This window comes from Plectropomus leopardus, chromosome 20, assembly GCF_008729295.1.
Source record: "Plectropomus leopardus isolate mb chromosome 20, YSFRI_Pleo_2.0, whole genome shotgun sequence".
Classification (NCBI taxonomy): Eukaryota; Metazoa; Chordata; class Actinopteri; order Perciformes; family Serranidae; genus Plectropomus; species Plectropomus leopardus.
The window spans coordinates 8678693-8699241 of NC_056482.1; the positions used below are offsets into that span (position 1 = coordinate 8678693).

A 20549-nucleotide genomic window follows, 5' to 3' on the forward strand; every position below is an offset into this window, starting at 1 on the left:
ATAAACTGTTTATTTATACAAACTCTTATTGCAGAGAGATCTTCCCTCGTGTTTAAAATAATGACCAAAGAGATTCTGCTCTGGTAAGTTTTGTATCTCAGGAAGCGAGACAGATTTTTACATTCACAGTTTTTTTATTATTATATTATTGTGTGATATTTAACACTACCTGGGAATATAGCCTGCAATGAAATACTGTGACAATATCTACTTAGGTCAGGAAACTATATGTGCCATTCTTTTTAAGTTTCATATATCAGGGATGGTCTGTTCAGTTTTGTTATAATTAAGGTTTTATAAAACATTAAACTCTTTTGCAATGCTCAGTGCAGCTTTCCACCTGTTTGATTCACTGGTGGGTTTGTTCAAACAACATCCATAACTGCAGAACTTTATTTTAAAACTGTTCAAGTACTTTTGTAATAAAGGGATATTTAGCTGATATTTAACCAGCTTTGTATCAAAACAATGTGGGTAGTATGTGTACATAAACTGTGGTAGACTTTCCTCCATATAGCCAGTGCCTAGATACCCCCCCCCTTGATTTAAAGTTATGTAATTTGGTGGAGTTTTGCTGGCTCTTGGGGCTGTACTACAGGCTGTACTTAGTGCACTGCCTATTTCTTTCCTAAAATGTTTTCATAAATGTATTTCAATGCCCCATTCGCTGTAATGGCAGTTTGTGAACAGGAAGTGGGTGCCTCACTGCTTCCTGCATAGTAGGAAAAACACAAAAAAACACCCTCTCAATTTTTTTTCTGGTCATGTGTCACCCATTTCAAAAGTTTTTTTGCATCTTTGTACTGCAGAGATGTATGTGAGGGCCTTCTTTATGTTGGTGAAATACTTGTTTAAAGCTGGGGTAGGCAGATACCAAGCAGGATTTATATATACACCCTCCTCCTGCAGCCCTCCCCTCTCTGTCCTAAGCTCCTCCCACCAGATGACTACAGGCACATGCACGCTCTTCATACAGTCACCAAACGTTTCCTATACGTGATTTATTTAATCTTATTGCACTGTGGAGTTGCACCCAGCACATTTACTCATTCCATCCTTTCCTTGCTCTTTCTGTCTCTCTCCATTTATCAGACTACAGATGAGACAAGAATTAGCTAGTTAGCTACCCTACAGTCCCTCCGCCTCACTCCGTGCTGCTGTGGACTGCTTCACCTGGAGGACAATGGCAAGGCAAGGCAAGGCAAGGCAAGGCAAGGCAGTTTTATTTGTTAGTTGTCTAAATGTATTACTAAACAGGGCAATTCAAAGTGCTTTACAGAGCAATAAAATATAAAACATATTAAAGGATAGACATTTACAATAAAGGAATAAAAAGAAAAGATGTAGAAGTTAAAATAATTACAAATGATTTACTTTTTCTTTGACAGAAAAAAAATAGCAAAAGCGCAAATAAGAGGTGCAAAGATAAAGAAATTTAAAATGATTTAAAATCAAATTTAAAAATAAGGTAAGGCAAGTTTATTTATATAGCAAATTTTAGCAACAAAGCAATTCAGAGTGATCTCCTTAAAACATGAAAATTGGCTTAGCTCTGGAGAGGAGTCTTTGTTCGGTGTTTGTAGTGGCTTGAATTTGGCCAGCACAAACCCCTCCAGTACTGGCTGTCACAGCGGGCTGGTGACCAGCAGTGCCGGTTCTAACCTGCTAAATGATCTGGCAGGGAGTCGGGTCTGTCCGGTCCCCTGAAGCGCAGGTCTGAGCAGGCTGGATTTGTGTTGCTGCAGCTGTAGACTGGTAGTCTGTAGTGAGTGGAGAACACACTGTGATTCAAGGCTCTAGCTAATATTAACTACCTTAAAGCTGCATCTGTTAGCTTTTAGCTACTGTAAGCAGAAGGCTAAACTATTAGCAACTATTTCTCTCTATCTCTGTAAGTCTTTTCAGATATTGACAATTATTTTATTTTTCTTTTATTGTCAGTACCTGACTTTGTTTTAGAGTCTCTTTGATAAGTTTGGCTTCCGTTTCAGGGCTTATTCGCGGTCTAGGCAATTTTTGCCAATGCTGGAATAGCAACCCTCTCTGCAGGATTCTCCGCCATTGAATCAGGCTTTTACCGAAAGGACATGCACGCATGTTTGCATTTTTCAACAGCTTATAGGAACACCCACTGTCTGAAATGACCTGTGATTGGCCAAAGTGTCCTCTCTTGAGCTAGATTTTCTAAAGCCTGAAAAACAAAGGCTGGAGGATGCCAAAATTTAACTACCTACCCCAAATTTAGCAATAATTTAAACACCATGTGAAGTGTGGAAACCTAATAGCAACTTCTTACATGTCATGGAGTGACATTTTTGACCACATTTTATCATCTGGGGGAAAACCTGAGACCATGTTATAGCAGAATATAAAAGACAGAAAAACAGGAACTTGTCCATTTTATCCAATTTATTACAAAAAGAGCACATACAAAAGGATAATATACAAGCCATGAAATAAAATTAAAATTAAAAAACAAAACAGAACAGTTTGGGTTTAGCAATGCAACTTTTGAAATCATTATCATTATTATTAGTAGTAATAATAAATAAAGTACAAAATTCCACCACATGTGAATCTAACATTTACCCATAATATGCTCATCCATTTCTTCATCAACACTCATCACCATTAATGCGCTATTGCTTTAATATTAATGATAAATAGTTCTATTTTCAGATAAAATATCCTATATTGAAAAACATTGCGCAGTCACAGCTAAACAGCAGAGTTTCATACGAGGATGGCGGCAGCCCTTTCACTGGCACTTTTTGGGATATTTTCTCTTCAGTTTTTGTTTTTCAGTTTCAAACAGCGACAAAATTAATATTTTTTTTCTGTTATATTCTTTGTATATATTTTCACCATATACTATTAAACCATTGAGACTATATTGAAACCTGAGAAAACATGCATTTTTAGAAAAGGTTGTGCTTTAAAATCCTTGCCTTCCTTTTAGACTGTGAAAGGAAACAGGAAAGATTCTGAGAGGAGAGATGGACGGTAAAATAAAAAAGGAATAAAAGAGTCAGAGATAAAAGATAAACAGAATTAAAGACGGATTATTTAAGTGTATTTGTAAAGCCCACAGTGAAACATGCCTCTTTATAGTCAGATCTATTTCCAAAATATGTAACGCTTCCAGTTCCACAAACCAACAGCTAGTTCAGACAGTTTGACTTTAATTTCGAGGATAATGGCTTTTGCAGACACCTGTCAAATGTTGTGTAACTCCTTCACAGCTCAATCCTTTGATTAATTGTGCAACCAATAAGGCATGGTGGCTTCATGGGTTGATTGTTATTAATGGTTTCAGTAATATGGAAATATCTCCTAACACTTAAAGCGAGGCACTTGTTATGTCTACAAACTGAAGAGAAACACTAGAGAGGACAGAAATTAAAAGATAGATACGAAGAGTTAAAGCAAAGGAACATGCTTCACAGATGATCATTATTAAGACATATAGTGCATTGTGAAAAGCAGAGCATACAAAATAAAAGCCAGAGTTTTTAGTGATAATATTAAATTATTTAAACTAACTTTTTTTTTGCCAGTGAGAGGGTTCCCATTTTTAAAACAAGTGAGTGCAAAACAAAAAAAAATCACTTCATTGCAGTTTGTCCACTACATCACAGCATGGGGGATCAGAGAAATTGCATTGAATGGAATGTAACCAAGATCCACAGCACCACATGAGAGAGAGAGACAGAGAAAAAAAGTGAGAGAAACTAAGGCCCAATCCCATTTCTTGTTTTTGCCCCTTTCCCTCGTTCCCTCCCTAGTTACAGTTGTGGGTGGTTAAAATCTTGACCTATGAAATGGGACAACCCTCAAGATCCTCATATGTCATAAGTATTGTCATCGATGGCGTTCATTTAAGCAGACGTCAATAACTTTCCATTTATCTGACAGAGACAAAGAGTGGATGCTCGCAATTCGTTTACCTCAACTTTGGTTTCACGCTATCAATTAATTAAGAAAATCATAAAATAAAAAGAACACTGCTTCATTACCAGGCCACTAGCTCAGCTCTGTAGGCTAAATGTGGTCGGGCTCCTTCCAAAAAAGTTGTAAAAAGTGGATCAGCTGAGGGCCCCACAGTCGCCTGAGACACATATCTGACCTGTCGTTAGCACATATAGCACAGATTAGCTCAGAGGGCTAACTTGGTTTATTGAGTACATTACGTGAATGTCACCCTGTGTCGCTAGTTGGCTATCGAGACATCAACATACCAGTGATTTTTTTTATTGAGCTTGTTTTAGTGAAAAGGACTATTTCAATGACATTAACCTAAGACAATACAGTGGTGTTTGTCTTTTTTAAAATCTTAGTTAAGAAAGAAAATACATTTGTTGTCATGGGTTCTCATAACACTTGGTTGGAGTTTGCCTCTGAAAAACCTCTTTCAAGGGCAATGTAGCCCTAACACTGCATCATATACCCTCCATCCCAACAAGTATTGGGACGCTCTAGCTCTACACAACGCCCAAAATGGAGGGTAAGGGCTAAACGGTGGGGGAAAGGGGTGTGTTGGGACTGAGCCTAAGAAAGAGAGAGAGAAAGAGAGAGAGAAAGAGACAAAGAGCGGGCTCAGTAGCTCAGCCTTGGACAGTAAACATCGCACAGCCAGCTTGTGGAGATCAAACAGCAGGGCTCTTTTTTTTCTTAAACTTTAGTGTTCCAAAAAGTACAACTGCATGCAAAGCATTCCCATTTAAAACAATGCAAAAATGAGGTAATAGTTTTTTTTCATAGCATTTTTGTGTTATTTCTAAATAAATAAATTATGATTCAGTCACCCCCCACCCCCACCCCACAAAAAAACTATATAAAATTAAATACATACCCACAATATCTACAGTTAGTAATAAATTATGATTGTTAAATACTTAAGGCATCTCAACTGACAACACCCTGTGTAAACTATGAAAACTTCATCACGGATGACTCCACTACAGGAGGAGGCAGTGTCGACACTGGCAGTGCACAAGACAAAGAGAAAGTAATCCGAGTTAATTGAGCCGTAACCCACGAGGCTAAAAGCGTCTCAGGGCTTATCTTTTACTATCACAGTGCGTAGGACAGAGAGGGTCCTAAAGGCATTCTGCAGAACTGAGACTACACAAAGGGAAAAAAAAAACTGGCCAGAGCAAGTGTTAACAGCCTGAATGTATTCCTGCTGTTGTGCCGTCTCGTGTCTGTGTGCACTGCGAGAGGGAGGCTGCCTCCGTCTCACCACGTTCTACATGTTCTAGCAATACAGCATAGCAACCAGCATAGCAACCACAAGGGGAGGTCTGTCACACAAATACACAAGATCAATACGAAAGCTCCTCTCTCTGCTGAAACACTGCATGAATCTATACCTAAATATAAACCAAATGCAATACCGAGGAAAAAACCTTTTGTTGCTATAACTATTGTCACATGTGCTTGTTCTTTAGGCAATAAGGTAAACATCAAAAAGAGGATCCCATCGTTGCCACCAAAGGGGACAGGATGAACACACGCTACAAGTCAGGGGAGCAGCCACTGACACCATTTTTTTTTGTTTGTTAGTGTTGAGAAGATAGTCACAGCTCAGATTAACTAAGTCATGCAAAGCCATCTCTGTACCTTTTAATATTGAAGAAACGCTACCAGAGCTAACAGCCCGAGTCGACGATGAAACATGCATTTTAGCACACACTGTTCTGCCACTGGCCCTGCGCCAGATAAAGATACAGGTACGAGGGCAGCTTCCTCCCACCTCACTCTGCAGTGCATGATAGTTTCCTTTTTTCATCCCTTTTTTTTTTTTTTTTTTTTTTTGGCTTTGTGTTGTATAAGCGCTCCAGTGGCCATGCTGTTAACCTACAGCGAGTTAACGCCTAGCTGTTGCCTCAAACCCTTGAAACACACTCACATTTGCACTCTTTGAACATCCACGCATTTTGTTAGACACATTCTTTAAGTCACACACAGCAGGGCAGAGCACACACGCGCACACACACACACACACACACGTGAACCTGCGCGTCAGGTTCAAGCTACACCGTGACAAAATGCATTTTGGTAAAAAACACTTTCTACCTATTTTTTTAAAATTTGAAAACACACGACGACTCAATCACTGGGCTCCCACGGCAGTGAAAGAGACCTACTCACACGACACCATCTCACATGACACCAACCCAAGGTAAATGTACAACTGTATTGCAAAATGTCAAAGCTGCATGATAGAATTAAAACACTCAGCTAGCTGGTGCCTGCCCCCCAATAAGAGGGCAACACCAGATATCACTTGTTGGTTACTGCTACTCTACTACGACCACAAATGATCTTTAGGTAAACATGGCATCAGAGCATTTGTTAAGCTTTCTTGTGTGGCAGAATATTCACTTTGATTGAAGTGTGTTTGAAAAGAGAGAAATATATATATTTATATATATAGAAAGAGAAAGAGAGAGAAAAAGAGAGAAAGTAGCCAGCTCAGTGTGGGGTTATGTGTTCCACTCTCAGGACGTTAAGTCATGGCTTTGAGGACATGCTACACAGCCCGCGGCTACCTACAGTACAACACCACAACAGCAACAACACCCCACTTACGACCAGCAAGCTACAAGTAAACCCTGTGTACATGAGTATGTGTGTGTGTCTGCGTGTCTTTTGCCTCCAGAGGGATGTGCTTCTATATAAAGAGAGTCCTCTGCGGCCTCTCGTGTAGTTAGTTATCCAGGCTTGGCTCAGTAAAGCGTGAGTCAGAAGGGTGGTGATGTCACATGAAGTCTGGAGACATTTGGCAAAGCACCCAACAAGGGGAGGAGGAGGAGGAGGGCCGGCAGGCCGGGGTGGAAGAAAGCAGGAACCACACAAGGGTGATTGACAAGGAGCGGGAGGGGAGGTGTTGAAATCTCATCAGCTGTCAGGGTTCAGCTGTGTTTCGATGTCAACTCGACAGATCGGACACTTCCTGCTGGTGGCCAGCCATTGGTCCACGCAGCCCTGGTGGAAGAGGTGCATGCAGGGCAATCTCCTGGAGGACAGAGAGTCAGAGAGACACGGGTCAGTGTCGATTCACATCGACTCTTCCCAGCGCAGTACCGTTATGTGCTTGCAAAGAACTCCTGAAACCAGCAGGGAGTTAATTTTGCTCATTCAGGCACGTAGAGGCGGCTTCTGTTGAGTCATCAATCCTGCACGCCTCTCAGACAGCTGAGACGCCACACGCTGTAAACTGACCCTCTTCCCTCATCCAAGGGCATGGCTCTCATGCCCTCAATTTCACACCCCCGCTTGGTTTGAAATGCAAGTTTAGGTGAACATACCCATGTTATTGCTTAGAGGAATAGTTTAACATTTTTTAAAACAACAACAAAAAAAGACACTTTTTTGATTTGTTAAACAAAAAAAAATTGATACCACTCATATCTTTCAAAAAGAGTCAACACCTGGTTACCTTAGCTTAGCATAAAACTAAAAACAGATGGAAACCGTTGGCCTGGTTCTGTTAGACGAACAAAATCCACCCTCAAACTGTTTTATCTATTGTTGTGACATCTGTTAAAATCTGGACTTAAATTCAGGGTTCCCACTGTCAAAGTTATGAAAATAGAAAAACTCATAATAACTCACTCATTATATTAATAAAATACCCAAAACATCACTCATTTCATTACATTATTTAATATTTAACAATTTCCAAAATATATTGTGTTAAGAATCTAGTGCTGTGATGCATGAATGTTGATTGGATCTGTGTTTTTCTATCCCCCAAAAAGAGGCGTGGCCTTGATGTTTTGAGAAGTACCCATGTGTGCTGGTGTGGTCATATGCATCTAGTTTACTGACATGTGAGTAAAGATAGCAAGCGCTAGCTGGTTGTTTATTCCCAAATGCCAGGGAAGTGCCTGTTCATAGGCCTACCCATTTTAAACTACTTAAATTAAGTCCTAGAAATAGGGTAAAATATTGTGTAAAAGTTCTGGAGAAGTTTTAAAAATTCATTTGTAAAAAAGTGTGGGAACCCTGTTTATAATATGAAGTGACTGTATGTCTGATGTGAGCAAGAGGAAGGATTTGGCTATGAGTTAATGTTCAAGTTGCGATCAAGTAGAAATGATTAACTCTACAAAAGAGATGTTTTGTGTAAGTAATCCTGGGAGCTATGAATCATTTCTAACCTGACGTCCTCTCCGTCCTCCAGCATTGACAAACAGATGGTACATTTCTCATCCACATCCGTTTCCTCCTCCTCGCCAATCTTCAGCTGCAGGGGCTTTCTCTGTTTGTAGGTCAGATTACAGAGACAAAAGGTAGGATCTCAAAGGTGAATATGCAAAAATGTGAATCTATTATCTGTTTGTTATTAACATCCAGTTATCTGTCCTACCTTCTTGTATTTGTGTGGAAAGGTGAATCTCTCTATGGTTGTCTGAACAGCTCCCCTGCTGACACTTCCCAGCCGGTCCTCCAGCTGCAACAGCTCCTGAGGTAAAGTCCACATTCAGTTGAGAACAGATACTACTAAAAATTGTAAAAAATAGAACAGCTAACAAATGGACCTCAAGATGAGAGTGTTTCGTAAAACTGGGATTTTCAGGATTAAGAATGAACTTTGAAGCTCAAATTTCAGCCAGCATGGACAAGAAGTCCTTAACGTGCAATTGTTTTTGCAATTTCTGCAGTTTCAAGACAACTGAGCAAACTCTATCTGCTGAAGAAGATCATGTGATAAAGTCAACAGCACCAAAAAAGCTACTAAATGGAACTTGAGGTGAGATTGTTTTGAGTGTTGCCATCAATAGACAGATGGATGGAAACTCTGTAAAATATATTAGAGAAAGATTTACCTCATAACTTTCCCGCACAGCGGTGGCGTGCCTCGAAGGATTCAGACTTTGCAGTGCCAACAGGTGCAGCTGAGGGTACGGGTAGTTTCTGATTTCATGCACAACCTAACAAAGGAGAATTCTCTATCATATTACAGCAATTTAATAGCGTAGCATTATGATGACACAGTTAAGTAGACCTTTTGGATATAAAATGTCATCATGTCTTAATTTTTTATTCTATTAGACATTTGTGTAAAATGTAATAATTAGTGATTCAATACTTGACTAAAGGCCACAACATTTTTTTGAGGTCACAGTACCTTTGATAACCAAATTCTAATCATTCTTGAGTCCAAGTGGACGTTTGCGCCAAATTTGTTGAGATGCCCTCAAGCCCTTCTTGAGATATTGTTTTCACAAGGTCACAGTGACCTTGAATTTTGACCACCAAAATCAAATCAGTTCATCTGTGAGTCCAAGTGAATGTTTGTGCCCCTCAAGACGTTTTTGAGATGTAGTGTGTTCACAAGGCTGGGACAAACATGTGGTTGTACAAGCATACCGACAGATGGACAACACGAACCATAATGCCTCTGGCTACAGCTGTCACTAGCGCAGAGGCATGAAAATAATTATGTGATAAAATTCACAGAAAAAATAGCAGAGAGACCAACTTACCACTTGTGCAGAGGATGTGTTCCTAGGGAAGTGGTGCATTCGAGGGGAAGCCAGGTAATGCTGATAGGGCTGCGGAAGCTGCTGGAGCTGGTACTGGTGGTGAGGGAGGCCAGCATCAACACTGAGATCCCTGCAGGCAGACAGACAGGCGACTAAATCAGCATCATCACCCATGCTAGGCAATGTGACAGACAGACAGATGGCCGCAGAGATGAAAGCACGGGATCATTTCTCGACTCTACAGGATTCTCGTTAATCTCAGACAGAGACTCACCAGTCGGTGCCTTCGGCCAGGTACCGCTGCTGCTGTGTCATTGGCTGAGGAACATGGAGGGGAGGGGAGTACTCATAGCCTGAGCGCAGTCGGTGAGGGTTCAGGGGTATACGCTCCTGGGTTCTCCTGCAAGAGGATCAAGATAAGATGAACTACAATTACCACCTCACAGCTGTATGCCTCTGTGAACCAGTCAAGTTGCAGTTAAAATGTACATCCATGTCTGTCCACACTTGTAGCTATGTCAGTAGACAATGCTTTAAATCTGGATCTCGTTGCAAAGATGGTTCATATTCAAAAATATGGATGCTTCACAAACATCTTTAACCCAGCAGGACAGAAGATCTAAACAATCAGCACAGTTTCAAGGTGGACACCTAAGATTAGTGTCACAAATTCAGTATCTGAATAAATGTCTGTCCCTCTGCTCCTGAGTTGTAAAGTTGAGTAATGGCCAGAAAAGTGTTTTTGCAGAAGATTGTGAAATCACAGAGAAGTTGACCTTTGGCCTTTTTGAATATACAATGTCATCATTTCATGATTTTATCCTATGAGACATTTGTTTGAAATTTTGTCATAGGTAATGCACAAATTCTTCAGTTTTAGTTATTTAGTTATAGCCAATAACATGTTTTCCACAATGACTTTTGACAACCAAAATCTGACCAGTTTATCCTTGTGTCCAAATGTGCACTTGTGCCAAATTTGAGGAAATTCATGCAAGGTGTTCTTGAGATATTGCGTTTAGAGAACAGGAGGGCCACAAGGTCATAGTGACCTTGACCTTCAACCATCCAAAAGACAGTCTATTGTTGACTCCAAGTGGACGTTTGTGCCCCAGCTGAGGAAATCCCCTCAAGACATTCTTAAAATATCACATTCACTAGCATGGAGCAGAGGTTTGGACAGATGTACAGATGGACAACCCAGAAAGATAATGCCTTCAGCCACGCCTATCACCGGTGTGGAGCATAAAAACATCTGACATCTGTTTGCGTTTCCGTATTTGTATGCAGGTGGGGACTCTACCTGGAGTGTGGGAGAATCCTGCGGTGCTGCGCTTCAAGAAGCTGCTGCTGGATGAGGTATTGCTGGTGTAAGGCCTGAGGTAGGAATGGAGGCCCCGGCACATCCTGGAACTGAGGGGGTGCAGGCAGGGCAGTGAGGGGCGGGTGATGTGCCGGGGGCAGGTGGGTTGCCAGGCCGGTCTGAGGCGGCTGGCTGGCGTGTCCTAGAGGGAACTCTGCTGAGATGGGCGCCTGGGGAGCACCCAGGTGAAAGTGTCGGCAGGAGGTAGCATGGCTGTGTTGATGCCTGGTGAAGTGTGCACCTATGGGGAATAAACACAAGTGATCAGAATTAAGCCTCATCATCCAAACAGACACCACAGAGAGACCAGACAAACCAGTAATGAGTACATACTGACACACATAATTGCAGAAACAAGCACTTTCTGGCTTTCTCAGGCACACAAAAACATTTAACAACCATTCAAACAAAGACAACTTAAAAATAAGAGAGCCATGACACAGGAAGAGACGACACAAGACAGACAAAACAGCAGATGGAGGACACAGACATTGAGACCCCTGTGGAGCACCATCTAAACCCACACACAGATTGCACGCGATGGCCCGCCTCTCCACTTGCCATAGTGCAGCCAGCAGGAAGGATGGATCTTCACTAACAGCCGGGTGTATTTCCAAGAAGATCTACAGCACGGAGGGGTTGTCTGCGGTCCACTGCTAGTCAATTTAATAGACTGAGGCTCTGTATTATGTCTGACATGCGACGGAACAAATACTGAACTGTAGATTTCTCATTAAAACCCAGCACAGCAACCGAGGTGGGCTGAAAAGATTATCCGCCTCCATTTCTACCTTCCCCCCACTCTTCCTATCAGCAGAGGAGGAGGCATGAGATTGTATGGTAGTCCCACTGAATCACCTCGGTATCAAGTTGCACAAAACAATCGATACAAATTACTCCAGGCTCAGAGAGAGGAGGGCTGGAAGGAGGGTGAGGTGGGAACAAACAATTACTACTTCAACTGCCCATTACAGCTATCTAGCCCTCTGCAACAGGAAGCGGACAGCGGGGTCTGGAGGCACTGTGTGTAATGAAGTACCAGAGTGTTTTGCATGGTTGGAAGAAGTAATTGTCTCATCTACTGTTCTGTCAGCTGTTTCAAGCTGAGTCAAGCAGAATAAAACGTGATAAACAGTAACACGGACTGACATATATGTCTAATATGGAGACGAAAGATTTGGCTGTTAGTTAATCCTTTGTGATATATTTAGCAAATGCTGCTGACTAATCTAATTAACAGTAGATGGTTCACTAAGCTAAGATCTAATTTACAAATTTTCAAGTCTGTAACATTTTAATGTTAACACAAAATCCCATAATATGCCTTCAATGCATGTGCATTGATTGATTTAGTTGATTCATTTAAAGGGATAGTCCAGCGTTTTGGGAACATGCTAATACTCTTTCTCCCGCTGAACATGTTCTAACATCTGGCTTTTGTATTTAATGGAAAAGGTCACAAGAGTGCCCCAGTAACAAGTCTTAAAAGTGGGAAATCCGTTAGCATTTCAGCACCTCCAGTTCCCTCGTCTCAAAGTCAATGGGTGTTTTGTTAGAAGCCTGAAATAATGTCTGTGGATAACACATGCTTAAGCGACTTTAACATTTTGTTCTAAAACGTCAGTAAATACCCAACTCGCAAACGTTAAAGCTTTCATGTGTCTTTAAAAAGACGTTTGCTAACAAGTGGCTAAATGAGATTACAGAATGTCATCACGCCAAACCATGCCATGTAGTGACTGTGATGTCGTTAATTTTAGCCTAGCACTAACTTTTTACTTCTGGTGATTACATGTATGCTTCAAAAATCCTGAAAGTGGGGTTCATTTGTGAACATTATCTTCCAAAACCAAACATGTAAGTATCATAAAGATTTCTTTACAACAGAGCCTCTTTTCTCTGCAGTGATACAAAATCCAGTGGAAAAATCCCATCAGCTTTTTGACGAGAGAACCAGGGCGATGACAGTTTCCGAGTTGGCCTACAGAAAAACGTCATCACTGAGGTACATTTGGCTTTGAGCAGTTATCAGACTCTGGGAAGTTACTGGTCCAAACTAAGAAAGAGTCTGGGTTCTGGGCTTTTTGTATGTATTTAAAAAAAAAATGAGGGTGGTATCAATCTGCTTCTCTAACTCTCCACCAGAAGGCAAATTTCCTCAAATGTCAAACTATTCATTTATTCCTAATATGACATATTTACATGGCTGTTGTTTTGCTTTGTTGCATATAGCCTTGGGACATGAGAAGCCAGTGAACCTTGGGAGCCATGAGCAATCTGAAAACAACATTTGGCTGAGGAAGTAGAGCAGAAATGACAGACTGCTGGTTTGGATTGGTTAAAGGCTGCACATCACTTTTGTATGAAGCCCGTGACCTGGTATGACTGGACTCAATGTGAAGCTGAGAGTAAATGTAAAAATGATTTGTCTTTCACAGCATGAATCGCTGACATTAATATTTGACATATTGCAGTGCTGCCAGCAGTCAGAGCCCTGATGTTGTTATTGTTACATCTCAGCTTCAGCTTTGACTCGCAGAAAATTCCTGATTGGTGCAGAACAGACCCCCACCCATCCACACACAAGCGCACACAACACACACTCATACACTCCCATCCACCTCTTTTCACCCCTGAGCTGCTGCACAGGCAGCCCCTCCCCCACAGTGTGGCTGCGGCATGGTGTCCCTGCGTGAGTGACAGCCTGTAAGCCCTGCCCAGCTGCGACTGCAGCAGTCTGACATCGAACCTGTCCCTCTCCCTCCCTCACCCCTCCTGCTTCCATCACTGCAGCTTTACAATCGCACCTCCCCTTTCTAACATAATCCTGTCTTCTGCCTGGTGCGGTGGTCTTCCGTCATGTGACCCTGTGAGCCTTGTGTGTGCAGTTTTTCAATGAAACCCATCATCACCACACCAGCTGATTTCACTGATTGGCACACTCACAATCAGAGCAAGGGACTAATGAGTGAAATCAGCTCGTATGCTGACAGCTGGACTGGAAGTCTGCATACAAACGGCTCTACATGGCACATGCCTGCACGCCACCCACTAACCTTGATACTAAAGGTCTCAGACACACCTTGTGTCAGCACATAAATAACTCAGACTATTTCAGAGACTGTGAACAGATGTAAGACTCAAGTGGCTGGAACGTGACAGACAGAAGTTCCAGACTTTAAAACTCTTTAAATGACTGAGTTCATATTTTAAAATGTGCTGCGCTGCATGTTGTGACCAATTAACCCACTTTTAGAGTTTCCACAGAAACTCTAAAAGAAAGGGCTTTTAAATTCATTGTTAAAAATGAGGGCAATTCTTAAATCCAGAGCACATAAAAACACCTAACATTTAAAGGAAAACATAGGATTTTAAAACCAAATAATTTTCTAGGTCTGTTAAGAACTTGTGCACTTAAACACATCTTGTTACTATGTGTTTACAAAAAGCCTTTAATTTAACAATATGTCTGACTTCCTGCAATAAATAATCAGAAGCCTTGTCTGCACCTGTGCTGTTATCACACGCTACGCAGGCAAGGCTGGATAACTGTAGGAATTTATTTTATAAAACTGTGGCGACATTCTTCTTACTGCGATTTTATTTGTGTAACTGTGTCAAGGTCTGTTCTACTATTAACAAGAGAAGGACCAGATGAAATAGGCCAATATTTTATACAAAGATATAGCATTTAAATAGAAGTAGTAGTTGCCATTTTGTGTTTGAACCAAATTGATTTCTCATTATGTTTCACATTTGGAGACTCTTGATTAATTAACATTCTGGTGGAGAATTAAATGAGGAGATCAATACCACTTTTATATGTCGATTTATCTGTACTTTGTAGTACAACCATATGCTGTCTAATAAAGATGGGAGACATGACTCCCCAAAAGCAAGTCCCCAGGAAGCTCGCCGGGCTCTGAATTTCATTTTTGTAGTGGTTTAAAAGTGAAATTATAACTTTTGAGTCTGTCACATGATGCCATTGGGCCCCAAAACACTTTTTCCCATAGACTTACACTGCAAAAGACTCATCTGAAAATCAATGGATACTTTCTTTTGAGCGTCACAACCTACGCAAAATGACTCGTTTCACAATCACAATTTGATCCATTTGGTCCCGTAACATTTGGAAAGTCTATCTACACAATTAAATGATTTTATCACAATTCAAATTAGCGGGGCATTAAATCAGAAGCAGTCAACTCAGCTGGCGAAAGCGTCTACTGCAGTTGCTCTATAGGCCGAAGGCAGTGCTGATCATTCAGGTAATTTGATAAACGGCACTTTAACATTTTTTGGCTTCATGCACCACTGACCAACTTTCATAGGAATGACCAGAGACCTGCCTCCCAACCTGTATCCAGTTCTCTTTGCACATCCATACCCTAAAGTGTGGCAAAAAACTTCTTGGTCGCCCCCTCATACTACCAAATAAGATATGTTTAAATTAGTAAACTTGTGAGTTTTGGAGCAGCTGCAAGGTGGATTTTGTTATCGAGCCTCAGAGCCAGCTGTTTCTCCCTGTTTCCAGTATTTGAGCTAAAATAAGCTAACCAAAGACATGAGAGAGATTATGAAGCTACTCTAACACTCTGCCAGAAGGCCAATAGGAGGATTTCCCAAAATGTTGAACCGTTCCTTTGATAACATACAGAAGTCTCCAACCTACAGAATAATGTGACCCAGTGTTTAATGTACGACAGAAGACACCAAAGGTCTTTTTGTGCTCAATAGTAATATTAGTCCATACCTCGAGGTAGAGTTGGGCACCATCATATTATATACTATGAGACGATTTGTTTGTATTGCTGTTTATAATCTAATCTACAACAGTTTAATATCTTTGGATTAGGCCATTTCAGACAATGCTGCAAATCAAGTGCTTTATGGCAATATTGTATTTTTATGTGAATTTTGTTGGATTAGTCAGAAACATACATGGTAGTTGATTTTTACAGAAACTGTCACCAAAATACAAAATGATATATACCTAGACAGAGGATTTGATCCATATGACCCAAAGTTTTTACAATGTAAACTCATCGCCAATGAACACCAATGAGTGAAAGTGAGGGAGGCTGTGTTTTGTTGGGTTAGGAGTGAATGACAGCGTGTAACATTGATTATCAATGCCGGTGTGTTCCAGTAAAAACATGCTTGTTTTTTTTTTTTCTTTTTTTTTTTTATGGACAGAAAATTTGGTTGCCCCTACTCCGAAGGAAGCAGAGCAGCAACTTGAGGAAACTCTGTCAAAGACAGCTGAGAAATGAGAGCACATAAAGAGTGAGGGGACCGTCTCGGTGACAGCACAGTGTGGAGGGAGGAGGGGAGGACCACATGGAAATCAGCAAAAAGCACACTGAAGGTTAGAAAGAAATCTACAGTCTTTATTGGAAAAATATTAGTTATGTGTGGCACTGTGTGATAATAGTAATAATAAGAGTAATATATCCTACATAACCATAATAATACCATGCAAATAAAGACCGAAGGCAAGGCCCGACCATGCTCTCTGTAGGGTTAACAGAACAGAAGCAGCATCCAATGAGTAGATGTGTATGCTTACAGCACATTTCAGTATAGCAGGGACATCTCTACACAAAGTTTACATTGGAGTCTGCTGTTCAATGTGGAAAAACAAAAGTATAAAATGACCATGCATTAGGATCTAATACAAGAACATAAGGTAGAAAACCACAACCAAAGAATAAAAGACATTTTCATTCTAAAAGGAGATCTACAGCAGTGCAGGATATACACATCCCTGTAAAATGGATAGCATTCTGGAGAAAAGACTCGATAGGGGGGCTGTGCATGATAGTGGGGGATTTTCAAATGGCAAGATGAGTTAGCCAATTTATTGTGACCGACTAAATCAATTCAGCTAGCAGGAACAAAGGCTTTCACACATGGATAGGATTATGACCAGCCGTTTGGACGCCACTAGAACAGGTGCAGTGGACCATCAAAATGAAAATAGCATCACACAGATTAGTGTGACAGGTACTGGCGAATTGGTGCACGTTAGGATAAAATGATTATTGGTCATGATTATCTAGGGGAAAAAAAAGGTGATCATACAAGTGCTTTAACCCTCCAAACCTGATCATCAGCATTGTTGTGCTGTGTTCAGATGCCTTTGATGAGCATTTACACCTATGGAACCTGAGAAAATCGGTCTGATTTCTTTTGAAAATATGGGGCAATGGCAATGAGCAACTTGGCAAGAAATGTTTGGAAAAATTGCAAAAAAAAAACAAATTAAATAAAATGTAAAATAAATAATTAAATAATAATAATAATAGGTGTAAAGAAAATGACTTGAAAATTAGCTGTGGGGAGATTATTAGACATTATCCTGAAAAAAATTCTGGAAAACTAAATTTATTTATATATTTAAAAATTATGTTACAGGAAAAAAAAAAATCACTTTATTTTATTTAACACATATTTTTTTAAAGGACTTTTTAGTCTCTTTTTTGTGTGTGCTTAATTTCAGTTGATCTTTTGTAACTGTTCACTAATTTCTTGCTAATCTGTGGGCCATTTCTTGTTAAGATGCTTATTGCCTTCTTCCCATGTTTTGGAAAGAAATCAAGTCAATCACCTCAGGTTTCGAGGGGTTAATGTTTACAAAAGCTGGTACAATGCACCTTTGCAAATAGGGGAATGGAGACAAAATTGAGTTCGATCAAGCCTGGCTGTAATCGAATCAGGGGGAGGATCAAAATGTATCCACTTTACAGAAATTTACAGCAGAATGTAGTCTATCCACACTGAATGGGAGAATCACAATGACAGTTTGTAGTAAAGTCTAATGCTACAATGGGTTATTCACTGAAGAGCAACATGACAGTTTAAATAAAGACAAACTGTTTTCTACAGAAGGTGTTATTCTTTAGTCTGTTACACAGAAGGATACGGTATGAGTGGGAACTCGGTTTTAATGCCAATGTCGTCTTCAGATGGAAAGAGGAAATGAGGAAGAAGGGGTTCACAATACAGCTAGATGCAGAGAACAGGCAGAGGCTACGGCAGACAGCAGCAGATGATCGTTAGCTACACAATGGAGGGGGACAAAGGTCTGAGAAATGCGGAATGTAGAGCCAGCCTCGATACTATGGAACAGGAAAAAAGAACACAAATAAAAGCACAATGAAATCATTGGTGCTACTGCATGTAGTTTTAACAATGCACGTCAAATTATTACTATTATTACTACATAATCAACACAGATAGCCTGCTGCAATGGAGGATGGTTATAGTTCTTATGCCCAATTCAGCGAGTGTCATCATTCCTATTTATGCTGGTTCAGAGTTTCACTGCACCTGCAGCCTAATTTGCAGGTTTGCATTTTTGAGGTTTTATGCATTTTAAAATAGCCTTTAATCTGAGTTACGGCCATCATACTACCTGTCTTTAATGAAGGAACCCCTTAATTGAAACTAACTCATGTTAAAATGATCGCAAGAAATCAACAGACTCCATGCCAGTTGCACACAAAGGGACAAACATCCCCTTGTCATGTTTTCAGTTTCCATTCAGATACATGCTTGGGCCAAATTAATGACAAATCCACGCAATGCTATGGATATTATTAGCTAAAGCTGAGCTAGTAAATGTGGCTGTGTGGTATTGTTCAGTAACGTTAGCTTAGCGGTGGCTGCACACAAAAAAAAACGCACGTAAACAGCGCGCGGTGGAAGATAAAGCAGACCGCGCTAGCACAGCTGAGGATGAAAGAAAAAGAGAGGCTGCCATTTGACAGCTGCAGTTATTTGATGCGGTAACAGGCCCCGAAACATCCTTAAACAAACGTCCATTGCTCTCGTGTAACGTTAAATGGCCTCGGTCACATTAGCTGCGCTTTAACGGTGGCTCACGGTTAATTTCACGCGACGCTACTGTTAGCAAGACAGCTAATGTTGTCTACGCTCGACTGTCGCTGCTGGCTTTTTGCTAGCAGGTGTCAGCTCTGTTTACATCATTTGAGGACGTTAAAAAGAAGGAGAAAAGCCGAGAAATTTGTTAGGGTTAAAGTAAGAATAGGGCGAGTCATACCTCTGTTTCTAACTGAGCCGAAGACGGGGAGAACCAGATATCCAACATGTACTAACACCATCCTGGGTCCTTCTTTGTTGTGTGGGCAGCCAGTGAGACAGATGGTCCATGGAAATGATACCCTCTCCAGTCCCGAGCACATTCAAACGGACAGGCTGCGCTGCGAGCACACACAGACACGAGCAACCAATCACTGGACCCTCCGATCAGGACCCTCCGGCTTTGGCACCCTGATCCACCAATGGGATGAGCGCCTGGGCGGGGACGTCTGTGTTTTGGACAGCCTGCCCCTACATGACTGAATCAACCAGGATCATGAGGTAAGCAGGGGCGTTTGTTAGATTTAAAGGCATGGGGGACTCGGCCCCGGACATCAGTAGGGGGGGAATAATCCTGGGACATTTTTCAAGGAAGAAGCTCTATTTTGATGCTTTTTATGCACACTGGCACTACTTACTCTCAAAACCTTTTTACTTTCCAGAATAATTCTGAATTTTTATGTATATATACATATATATATTTAGTTATTAGTTATTAGTAGTGAGTACAAATTTTACAACTATTGTCATTAAAATGTTGAGTGAAAAATAGTTAAATGTGTCAGTTTATGTAAACAGCAGTGGAATGTCACCACGGTTACCACCACATAACCACATAAATTGACACATCCATTGGCACATCCATATGTACACAGTATGTATACAGTAGGCAGTTGCCTAAAGGTAGCACTTTGGCAAGGGTGGCATAATTTATGAGTGCCAACTATTCGTGAGTAAAATCGCACAGTAACCAATAGCAGTAAATGCAGACTCCTGGCATACTAGGCTGTGCTTTTGTAAGCACAATGAAAGGTTGATACATGTGTCAATCATGCTGCACCTGCAGCCTCGGCCTTGCGAAATGCTGTATACTCATTTGAAAGGTTACCTTTAGTCATTAAGTTGCAGTCCATTAATCATATATGTTTGATGCACAAATGCACATGAGAAAGTGATATGTGGAGAGATTTGCATGGGTATTATTTACTTTGAAGAGCTGGAATTGTATTATTTTGGGGAAAAAAAATCTGTGTGGCATCATTACTCTGCTGAAGTTATGTAGATCCATTTAGTGCGTTATTTGTACAGCCTATGGATTGGCAAAATGCCTGCATGATAAGTCATGCATACTTTGATATTGTTGACACCTGTTGCACCGACCATTTGTGTTATATTTAAGCCATTATGGTGTTTGTTCTTACTGCTGAGTGCTTTATGTGAATGACATATCGGCCTTTGGTGTGTTATTGCTGATGTGGTACATTGCAAATTGAGGGGTGGCACAACTGTTTTTGGTCTAAAGCGCCAAAAGTGCACACGGCCAACACAGCCTTGAATGTAAAGTAAGCATATTTATTGAAGTACAAGTTAGTACAAGATTATTAGATCAGGGTCTTTTTATTATTATCAGGCCTAACCTTTTTAAACATACATATAGCCTACATATTTAGATCTGGGACTATTCATAAAATAGTCTTCTCTAGACTTAACTTTAATGCTTTCCTCATACACTCCCATCCAACATTTCCCCTATGATTTTTCTTTGAATGTCAAAACAAAACAGCATTTTTGGGGTAGTTGAC

At 40.7% G+C, this 20549-nt stretch overlaps 1 protein-coding gene across 2 annotated transcripts; it reads right to left on the bottom strand.

Annotated features, from left to right (window-relative positions):
- Positions 1-6112: 6112 nt before the first annotated feature.
- On the bottom strand, positions 6113-19096 carry rnf165a (ring finger protein 165a). 2 transcript variants are annotated; one of them, XM_042508710.1, is made up of 8 exons: positions 18929-19096; positions 10801-11101; positions 9772-9897; positions 9498-9627; positions 8838-8942; positions 8378-8473; positions 8169-8269; positions 6113-7021 (listed from the first exon to the last, which is right to left on the bottom strand). In XM_042508710.1, exons 1-8 carry the CDS (start codon positions 19068-19070, stop codon positions 6904-6906), a joined length of 1119 nt encoding a protein of 372 aa, XP_042364644.1. In that variant the 5' UTR covers positions 19071-19096; the 3' UTR covers positions 6113-6903. The 2 variants fall into 2 exon arrangements, with proteins under 2 accessions (XP_042364644.1, XP_042364645.1); XM_042508711.1 differs by lacking the exon at positions 18929-19096 and adding an exon at positions 15857-15916.
- Between the last annotated feature and the right edge of the window lie 1453 nt (positions 19097-20549).